At 42.6% G+C, this 10,486-nt stretch overlaps 1 protein-coding gene across 1 annotated transcript; it reads right to left on the reverse strand.

Annotated features, from left to right (window-relative positions):
- Positions 1-7,711: 7,711 nt before the first annotated feature.
- rnz2 (Zinc phosphodiesterase ELAC protein 2) lies at positions 7,712-10,475 on the reverse strand. Its single transcript, NM_001141844.1, is given in 6 exon segments — positions 7,712-8,139; positions 8,309-8,435; positions 8,535-8,599; positions 9,701-9,771; positions 9,857-9,907; positions 10,037-10,475. Coding segments are annotated over 6 exon segments (855 nt in total). The 5' UTR covers positions 10,381-10,475; the 3' UTR covers positions 7,712-7,942.
- Between the last annotated feature and the right edge of the window lie 11 nt (positions 10,476-10,486).

A 10,486-nucleotide genomic window follows, 5' to 3' on the forward strand; every position in this document is an offset into this window, starting at 1 on the left:
CCCTCATTCTCATCGACGGGGCTGCAGTGGAGCAGGTTGGCAGCTTCAAGTTCCGTAGTGTCCACATCACCAACAAACTAACATGGTCCAAGCACACCATGGCAGTCGTGAAGCGGGCACGACAAAACCTATTCCCCCTCAGGAGACTGAAAACATTTGGCATGAGTCCTCAAAAGGTTCTACAGCTGCACCATTGAGAGCATCCTGACTGGTTGCATCACTGCCTGGTATGGCAACTGCTCGACTGCAAGGCACTACAGAGGGTAGTGCGAACGACCCAGTACATCCCTGGGGCCAAGCTCCCTGCCATCCAGGATCTCTATAGCAGGCGGTGTCAGAGGAAAGCCACCCTAGTCATAGACTGTTTTCTCTGCTACCACACAGCAAGTGGTACCGGAGCGCCAACTCTAGGCCCAAAAGACTTCTAAACAGTTCTACCCCCAAGCCATAAGACTCCTGAACATCTTGTCAAATGGCTACCCAGACTACTCACATTGCCCCTCCCCTCCCCTCTTTACGCCACTGCTACTCTCTGTTGTTATTATCTATGCATAGTCACTTTAATAACTCTAACTACATGTACATATTACCTCAACTAACAGGTGCCCCCGCACATTGACTCTGTACCGCCACCCCCCTGTATATATTGTTATATTTTTACTGCTGCTCTTTAATTACTTGTTACTTTTATCTCTTATTCTTATGCATATTTTTTGAAACTGCACTGTCGGTTAGGGGCTCGTAAGTAAGCATTTCACTGTAAGGTCTACTACACCGGTTGTATTCGGCGCATGTGACTAATACAATTTGATTTGATTTAGTTGGTGCATTTAGTGTAGGCAAATGATCTCATCCGCAGTGAATTACAGTCAACACTTCATGTCATTTGAGAGACTGACCAGTAAAAAGTCTTTGAAATGGAAGGTGGTGAGGCTGTGGCCCTTCCTCTCTCAGACAGCTTCCAGTAGGTCATTGTTGGCCCATCTATAGAATAATAAAACAATGACAGCTCGATACAGCCACCATGTGGAGGGACAGTACTGCATCACACTAGAGTATAGGCTACTGTGCTCTCTGGTATAGACAAAGAGCTGAGATACAGGCACCATATGGAGGGACAGTACTGCATCACACTAGAGTATAGGCTACTGTGCTCTCTGGTATAGACAAAGAGGCACTCAGTTATCCATCATTCTTTGTACATACTGTACAGGGATCAGAGGCAACAGGTGGGAGGAGCTGTAAGAGGACAGGCTCATTGTAATGGCTGGAATGCAATTTTTGGAATGGAGTCAAACATGTTTTCATGTGGTTTCCAAACAGGATGTTTCCATATATTTGATGTGTTTCACACCATTCCATTCCAGCCATTACAATGACCCCGTCCTCCTATAGCTCCTTCCACCAGCCTCCTCTGATAGGGATCCATTTAGATTGAACTGTCAGCTGCAAACTCCACCTGTCAGTAAAGTTGCAGTAGCCCCATTAATTAGTATCTAAGCGGCCCTAACTTTATTCTGATTACTGCAATAAATATTACATCAATACATAATTGTCACACAGAGAGAGCATGCTGCTGGCACAGTGCTTTAGGGGGTCTTGTCTCACTGAAAGATCAGGACTGTTTTTGATGGATATCACTGTTTAATTTTTCATGTTTCAGGCTAGAACAATAGCACATTTTGTATTTCATATAAATGATTTACAAAAAGGAAAAAAACAGTTAATCTGGTTCGTGAAGCTTTATATCATATTCATACCATCACACAGCACTCCTAGTCCATCATCTATGATGAAATGCAACCTCAACCTTTGCCAATAACTGTTAAGCAACGAGTGACCATGGTGCTGTATGACTTATGTAATACTACTTATCCATGTGTGACAACTTCACTAAATTCCTTTGTTTGGATGCAACTTTTAAGGGTGTTTTAATAGGACATAAACGTTTTATGAGTTGTTCACAATATGTTGCGAGAAAACAACAGGCCAATACCATGAAGCATGATTGACATTGATTTTGCATTTAAAAATTAAAGTAAAGTCTATGTTAATTACATGTTTTATATACACAACAATGGTAATGACAGGAAAAACAGAAATGCTTTATTCACAAGCGATGAAGGCAGCCAGTCCAGCCAAATGAAAATCTCGTATTTTACAGAGCATCCTTCATGCAAGTTTCTCATAAAAAAATAATTTAAATAAAGCAAACTCAGTAAAATAACAGTCATTTGATTTCCACTAATCTCTGGTGTAACCCAAAGCTATGGTCAGGGTCTTAGTTTGTTTTGAGTCTCTTACTTCCTGCGTCCTGTGTTGGTTCCTCTGGCTCTCGCTTGGCACCTTTGACCGTCTCGCCTTCATTGGGTATCCTCTGCTCTTCGTTGCTTTCAGCAATGACTCCTTTCATCTGTTTAAGCTCCCTCCTCCCTCTCCTCTCCTCCATCTCTCCGATCTCCTCGGCAAACAGGGCTTTGAGGGGCGGGATGAGTCTGGGGAGGATTCTAAAATCTCCAAACCGAATCTGAGGAGAGACAGGGAAGATAGATCACTCAGAGGAGGTCTTTCAACATACCCAGCGTCCTCTGAGGCAGCTGGAGATGTATCTCTGATGGGAGTCTAACACACTCTGAATGTTACCTTAAAATGCTACCTCTAGATTTAAACTGAAGTTGTCCGAGAGTATTCTACCTGGACTAGGGACATCGTCTGATCATACCATAGTGAATCATGGTCCTAATTCACTCTGAGGCTACACATATCCAGTGGAAAAGTACATTTCAGATGTGCAGAACCTGCATAAACATTTCAATGTTGCTATGCTTAACAAGTGGACTAAAGTACACCATTCACCACTCACTTACCCTCATGTGGTCAAAAGATATTCCCACTCTGTCGTTGAAGTCCTCACTGAAGAGGGGGATCTTGGCATAGCGCTGGCTGAAGTGGTTCAGCATGATGAACTCAGCATTCATCTTCATGCCAATACCGATGGCCTGGGAGGTGGTACTGTCATTTTGGGAGGCAAGCAGAGAAGCATGATGCTACTCTGCTACTATTATAAGAGTAATTACCAGACTTAACCCCATGGTATGACTTTCAAGTTGTTTTCAATACGAGATGGAGCTCTTTAACCAAAGTCACTGAAATTCCAGCTAGAAGGCAGAAGTGCCTTCATTACCTCCAATACAGAGCTCCAAAAATCAATGGCAATCTCAGAGAAGAATGCAGCCAGTTACAATGCCCTCTAAAAATGACTGGCTTCTCAAAAGCTCATTGAGTTTCTTTGTCAGCTGAAAAATGGCACTAGTCTATTTCTGTTTACCCCTTCAATGCATGTCATATTTTCACACTTAGGGCTGGATTCAATCAGTATCACAGAAGTATCAGGGAAGATATGCATTATGGCTCGATTGAAATTTAAAGGCAATGTCTCCGCGTTTGCGGAGACTGCATTCACGATAAACACTGCATATGTCGACTCAATCAGAAACGTTTTTACGCAGATCTTCCGCGATATTGAATCCAGCCCAAGAAAGATAGTTTTCTAATAGAATAACGAAGGACACCTCTGAAGAGAAGCACCATACTAGATCCATCTACTAACCTATGTCTCTTCTCCACAGCCTCGTCCTCCAATCCATCTTCCAATGTGGCTTCATGAATAAGTAAAGTTGCATTCTTTCCTTTGAAAACACAATGACAAACATGAATCACACGACTGCTGCATGGCGCAGCACTTCCAGCCTCTCTTCCTCTCCCAGAGGAAATCAATCACACAGCTCTGTGTAATAAACCATCAGCCAGCCCTGCTTGTCTGGCACACCCAGGCCTCTATAATGAACAGTCATGGGATATAGCCAGGCTCTCTCTGGGAGTCTTCAGCTGGATCACACCCAGTCAAACAATTTAAAAAGAGACAATGAAGTGGGATCCCACAGGAACTATGTGGGAGACCTTGTGATTCATAGCGAACTTTGGAACCGATCGATAGCATTAAGCAATATCTGGTAAATGATGCCAGACAGCATAGAGCTTGGATGACAGGTTCAGATCAGACTGACTACTGTAGATGTCTAGTCCATTAACAGTAATCTATATGTATATCATACCACCAGCAACTGTGTAGAGGATACACTCTGGGTCCAAAATTCGAGTATGGCTCTGTGGAATGCACGCAACGGCAAATCAAATGGCATTGGTGAGTATTTACCATTTGATCCGGACGTCACAAGTGTGGTTCATAGAGTGTGTAAATCTTTTCACATCACACAAATTCTGGGAGCTGTACAAACATTACAATTGGGGGCGAGAACTGTTGGTACTGACCCATATGTGCGAGGGCATCGCAGGGCATTGTGTCCCCAGAGAAGACTAGCTGCCAGCCAGACTGGTGAGTGATGCTGCAGGCAAAGGCATTCTTACAGTGACGCACCGGACAAGTCTGGAACTATGAGAGAAACAAAATATATGTATTTAAGCTTTGACGATAGCCTCAATAAACAGTCATTGAACCTAACAAGAGTGTTATGAGTCGTATTGAAGCACGAAGCAGCCTGTTGAAGTCTCCACATACCTTTGCTAAATCAGATTTCTTCAGCAGTGCTTGGATGAATGCCTTGGTTTTGAACTTGGACACCTCAGCCCCCTCACACAGGACTTTGCTAGGGACCATGCTGACACATAGTCAGAATACATCAATATTAGAGACCATGGACATCATATCATCAGGTTTGAAAGCATCAATTGAACAGAGTAAGACGTGTCTTTCCTGACATACTTGACATGGCTGAGGATCTCCTCACAGTGGTCATGGTACTGGTTGAGCCAGGTCATCATCTGGACAGGGCCTATCAGATAGATGGGGCTGAAGGCTTTCCCAAGAGTTGCCTGAACGGTAAAGAGATAAGGACATACATTCATTAAAGTGTTCCATTTTGCATGAATTAAACAGGACTCATCTTCAAATCTGATAAAGGAAAACTCTTTACTGACCAAGGCTCTCTCTCTTTGAAACAGCAAACTCAACAATCCCTGCAAAATAAAGTCATATTCCTTAAAAATGATTTGAAATTACTTTATGCCAGAATATATGCTATAACTCTGTAATAAACAAATATTTATAGGAAAAATAATCCTTACTGTGTGATGGTCCGCGTGCATGTGAGAGATGAACACGGTTGAGATCTTTGCCAGTGTCTCGTCCACAGTGTCCCCATAGTGTCGGCACAGCTGGCCAAAGGTGCCCTCTCCACAGTCCAGCAGCACTGACTGAGTGGCACTGAAGGAGATGGGATATAGCATAAACACAGAGAGAGACAGACATTTATACTGGCTACCTCACACAGACATATCTTTAAGGATTTTATATAGTAATATGAGTCTAACTGAGGGCCATTACCTGATGTTGACCAAGTTGCCACTAACATTCCTGATCTTCATAGGAAGAGCCGATCCAGTTCCTAAAAAGACCACCTCTGGGTATTTTTCTGCCCGCCCTGCAAGAAACACATTGTCATTCGATGCAACACATTCTTCTATGCCACTGAAATTTCAGACGTAAAACTACGATATTCTATCAGACAAAAGGACTACAGGAAACTAAACTCTGTTACTTTCTTAAATGCCCAGAGTGAAATGTTTGCAACTCCATTCAAGAGGAGTAAAGAGAAATTGATGGAGCTTTGTTGGACTGAGCAATGTAACATCTCCCCTTGGGCTTGTAGCCTGACCTGTATCAGAGCAGGGCTCACCAGACAGCACTGCAGCATCAGTCGCACGGAACCGACGGCACTCCTCCACTTCTTGGAGGAAGTTAGGGGCCTCCGCAGCCTCTTTCACAAACTCTTCAGTGTCACAAGAGGGGATGGCATCTCTAATGAATAAGAAACAGTAGAGCACACACACCACTCATCACATAGTGCTGAGAGGGGCAGCGACGCTCTCATTTGACTTTGACAGTGTTTGGCATCTATAAGATCATAGAAGAAATAGTAAGTCACACTTGAAAGTAGTGTTTCATCTGAAATGGTTTTCTTTGACAAAGCAGCCCTTCGTAAGTGGAGACTAATGTCTGGTAAATTGTGGCCTGAAGGACATACTCACCTTTGCCATTCAATCTTGGGTCTGAGCTGGAACTTCAGAAGACACTCGGCTCTGACATTGGGGACATGCAGGGCAGCCTGGGTCTCCTTGAGAAGATCAACAACAGAAGTTTTTACGAAAACAAGAGTAGAAACAGATTAGCACAATACAACGCAAGCTACAAAAGGTTTCCAATGAACACGCTTATCTCTGTGTAACAGCAGGTTACAATGGTGAATAATTAAAGTTCTAGCACTTCACAACTTACCTTTGTTTTATAGTGCTGGAGCTCTGGAAATATCTCTGGATGAATCAGATTGAGCTGAGTTTGAATCTTGTGGCTCCTGACGTTGTGAACAGTGTAAACTTGCTCATTCAGGATCAGGTGCTCCGTGGTAGATGGAAACCTAAAATACAAAAACACACAAAAACATTAAACATGTAGAAAGACCAACAGAAAACAGAGAGACAAGTGAATTGCAGAATATGGAATATGTAAACAGTCTGAAACTGAGTATTACATATGGCTGATTTTGTACCTTTCCATCCATTGCTTGTATTCATCTGTTTTCAGCACAGACTCAGGGCTCATGTGGACTACTAAGGCAGCAGGGTCCTCGGTTCCTCCACGTTGGTATCTGCAGATGAAACAAATAACTCAGAACTTAACTACAATCTCCTAAAGAAGGCCTGAGGAGTAATGACACAGGATGCAGAAGCAGCCGTTGACACATTTGGCCAACTTCGCTCAGGCCATTACCTGCTCAGCTGCTGATGGATGCAGATTGGTTGAACAAACTCCTCAGAGGGACACTCCACAACTATGAAGGCTGGTCCTGGATCAGTGGGAGTGCACACCTCCTCAGGGTGGATCTGTAGGACAACCATCAGGATATCATCAGAAAACAAGACAACGTATCTAACATTTACAATAGCTAATCCAAAATTCCAGAGCCCTAACAATCAACCAAATATAATTGAAGTACCTCTCTTCCTTCGTAGGTAACACTTTTCCCATCCTTCAGAGCTGCAATGAGAGGACCAATAGCTGCAGTGCCTCTGTGGAGAAAGTGCATCAAAAAAGTCATTATCGGCTCAAGTTTGTTGAGCAGGCAAAACTGAATTTGTATTGAAAAATCAACTTACACTGGTAACCCAAGGTTTTTTGCTTGAGCAACCAAGAAGTTCCCCTTCTTAGGATGAAGCTGCAAGTCAAGGACAAAACTTGACATAAATTTCATCAAAATGCAATAATTCAGTATGTCACAGACAATGAGATTGTGTTTCTTACCTTACAAACGAATGCCACAACTAAAGACGGATCCCTTATTGCTCTTGCTTTTCCACCTGAGATGAAAATGCAATGTGAGAAATGGTGCCCTTTGGAGCTCAACATCCTTGAACTAGGGCACTGATGCCCCAGATAGCGCTGCATGCTCCTTTAGTCTCGTGGGTCATCCTTCCCAATCTCTTCCCGTTGACTTGACTATTAGAAGTCTGGATAACTTTAGTATTGAATTTTGCGTTTGAATGGGAGCGCTTCCTGGGTTAACACTTGCATTTGATTGGCTCTGAGTATAAATTTCCTTGTGTTTATTTTTTGTTTTTCCTTCCTTCCTTTGTTCGTCAATATCTTCTCCTACTGTTTGTACAACGTTTTAGCAACCTGTTTTGTATCTTATGCTACCTAGCTTTTTGCAAGTCAGAAACATTTTCAGAAACACAAGCTGTTTGGAGCTCCATCCTCGCAAAATACTTGATTGGTTTGATAAGCGTCACAAGTTTCCATCTAGACTCCACCGTACTTCACCTCTTTGTATCATCTTCCTGAGAACGTCCCCAGGCTTTCTAACAGTCAGAGTATGCGCAGCCTGGGCTTCCGAGCCCACATGCTCCTAGTCTTACCTGGGCTGGTTGCTCTCTCCTTCCTGCTGTCTGTGCTGGTGTCCTCAAAGTCTTCCGGCCTCCACAGCTCCCTCCTCTGGGGACTACTGGAGGGGCTGCTCCTCCCTGAGTTAGAGGAGCACTTTGGCCCATCCTCTTTGAGCTGGGCTGGTATAATTGGGGTTAAGAGAGTGTCAACTACCAACTTCAGCATGAGAACACAAATATTCACCATTTTACCCGTCATAAACTTAACATGCTTTAAGATAAAGAGTATGAGTAACAGTAAATTACTCAATGCTAAAAACAAATTACAACGGCGATTTTTAGTACTCACCAAATATTGGTATTTGACTAACTGTCATTGTGTCATCTGTGTATTGTTTCTCAGTGTATGGTCGAACAGCTAGCTTGATTTCTTCCAGTGGTCCAGAAAATACTCTGATGGCATTCACATATTTCTCCTAGATCAAGAGGAGGCAATGACATATTAGACTCAGGATACCACAAAAACAGTTGACTCATTACAGACAATCTTTTATACTGCTACAATGTCCACTCACCAGTTGTGGTGGTCCAGAGAGAACAACCTCAGGGACACCAGTGTCTTTCAGTGTCAATATCATCCCTAAACCAGAGAGTACACAGTTTATCACTCCTAAGGACATATGCGGAGACATAGGCTAAGCATGCAATAAGCTTTGACCTATGTCTATCTACAGTCATCTGAAAAAGCAAGTACACCCCCTGGAAAGTGGTCTTTTTTTGTACATATTTGGACAGATGGCTATGTAATCTTCACTTCAACACTATTGACAGATAAAGGTAACCTAATTTAACAAATGACACCGAAAGATCATACTTTGCAATCATTTATTCATCAAAAATCTACAGAAATGCAATTCCATAGTGTAGGAAACATAGTACACTCCTAGCTTCAATAGCTGGTTTTGCCCCTGTTGGCTGAAATAACTTCCTGTAGCCGTTTCTTGCAACTGTCTATGTCTCTTACATCCACTGGGAGGAATTTTTAAATACTCTTCTTTACAGTACTGCTTCAATTTTGTCATGTTTGAGGGCTTTTTATGCATGTACAGCCCCCTTCAAGTCCCCCCACTGTTTTTTGACACAATTGAGATCTGGGCTTTGACTCGGCCATTCCATACCCTCAATTTCTTATTTTTTAGCCATTCTGTTGTAGTTTTGAATCATTGTCCTGTTGCAAGATCCATGTTTGGGTAAGTTTCAGCTTTTTGACAGATGGCCTCACATTCTCCTCAATAATTCTCTGGTACAATATTGAATTCATGGTTGACTCAATAATGGCAAACTGGCCAGGCCCTGAGGCAGCAAAGCAGCCCCAAACTATAATGCCACCACCTCCATGCTTTACGGTCGGTATGAGATTCTTCTGTTCAAAGGCAGTGTTTCATTTTAGCCAAACATGGCATCTGGCATTGCAGCCCAAATTTATTTTTGTGATTTGTTAAATTGGTTTACCTTTATCAATTAATGTGGTTGGAATTTAGCTAAAAAAAATGTGGCCAAATATGTAAAAACAACAAAAAGACCACTTTCTATGGGGTGTACTTACTTTTTCACATGACAGTACACATAGACATAAGCTAATAATGCAATAACCTTTGACCTGTCTATTATCTATGCACAGTTGTTTCCAGGTTGACAGATAACTGACGATGTCAAGTGGCTAGAATAACAAGCAACTTACCTGATAGACCACCAACATTCTCCCAGCTCATTCTAGTGAGGAAAATATTGTCCAAGCGAGCAGCTTTTAACCTGACAAGAGGAACATTGAGATTTATTGAGCCGAGACTGAATTATAGATTTTAGTTGAACATTGACAGGAGGCAATTCAACTTACTTGTGCTCTTGCATCAGCCTCTGTGTTCCCTCACCACAGTTGAACAGGTACCTTCCAGAGAGGAAAAGGGGTCAACAAATATGCTGCAGCCAAGTGCCTTTCTGATGATACCCACTATACAAATATATTTGGCAATGTTACAACAAATTGTCAGACACTCATGTTCACTGGTTAAGTTACCTATTGAACTCAGAGAAGACATAAAGTGATGCGCCATTATCTCGGCTCCCTGCCCCGACGACCTGCGCGTAGACAGTGGCTGGTCCATGCACATCCACTCCACGTTTCCTCTGTTCTCTAGACTTCACATGTCGCAATGTTTCTTTGGGTACTCTGGGTTTCTTTGATCCCCGATGTTGGTTGTCTGTTGTGTTCGTAGACATTGTCCGCAGAAACAGGAAAATAGTCCGGGGAAAACGATGTTCACTGCATGCGAAGCTTTGTAGGCGACCCGTAGATGTATGTCTCACAAATAGCCATGCAATAGATTTACAGGGTAGAGACACTTTAGTCATACTAAACATTCGGTTTAATGGAAGTCAGTTCTGCTCGTCGTACAAGAGAGCAAACGTATCAATAATCATTGCATAATCTTTATGAAAATACAATTTGACCTTATCAACACACATA

Source organism: Salmo salar, chromosome 03 (genome assembly GCF_965601325.2).
Source record: "Salmo salar chromosome 03, fSalSal1, whole genome shotgun sequence".
Taxonomy (NCBI): domain Eukaryota; kingdom Metazoa; phylum Chordata; class Actinopteri; order Salmoniformes; family Salmonidae; genus Salmo; species Salmo salar.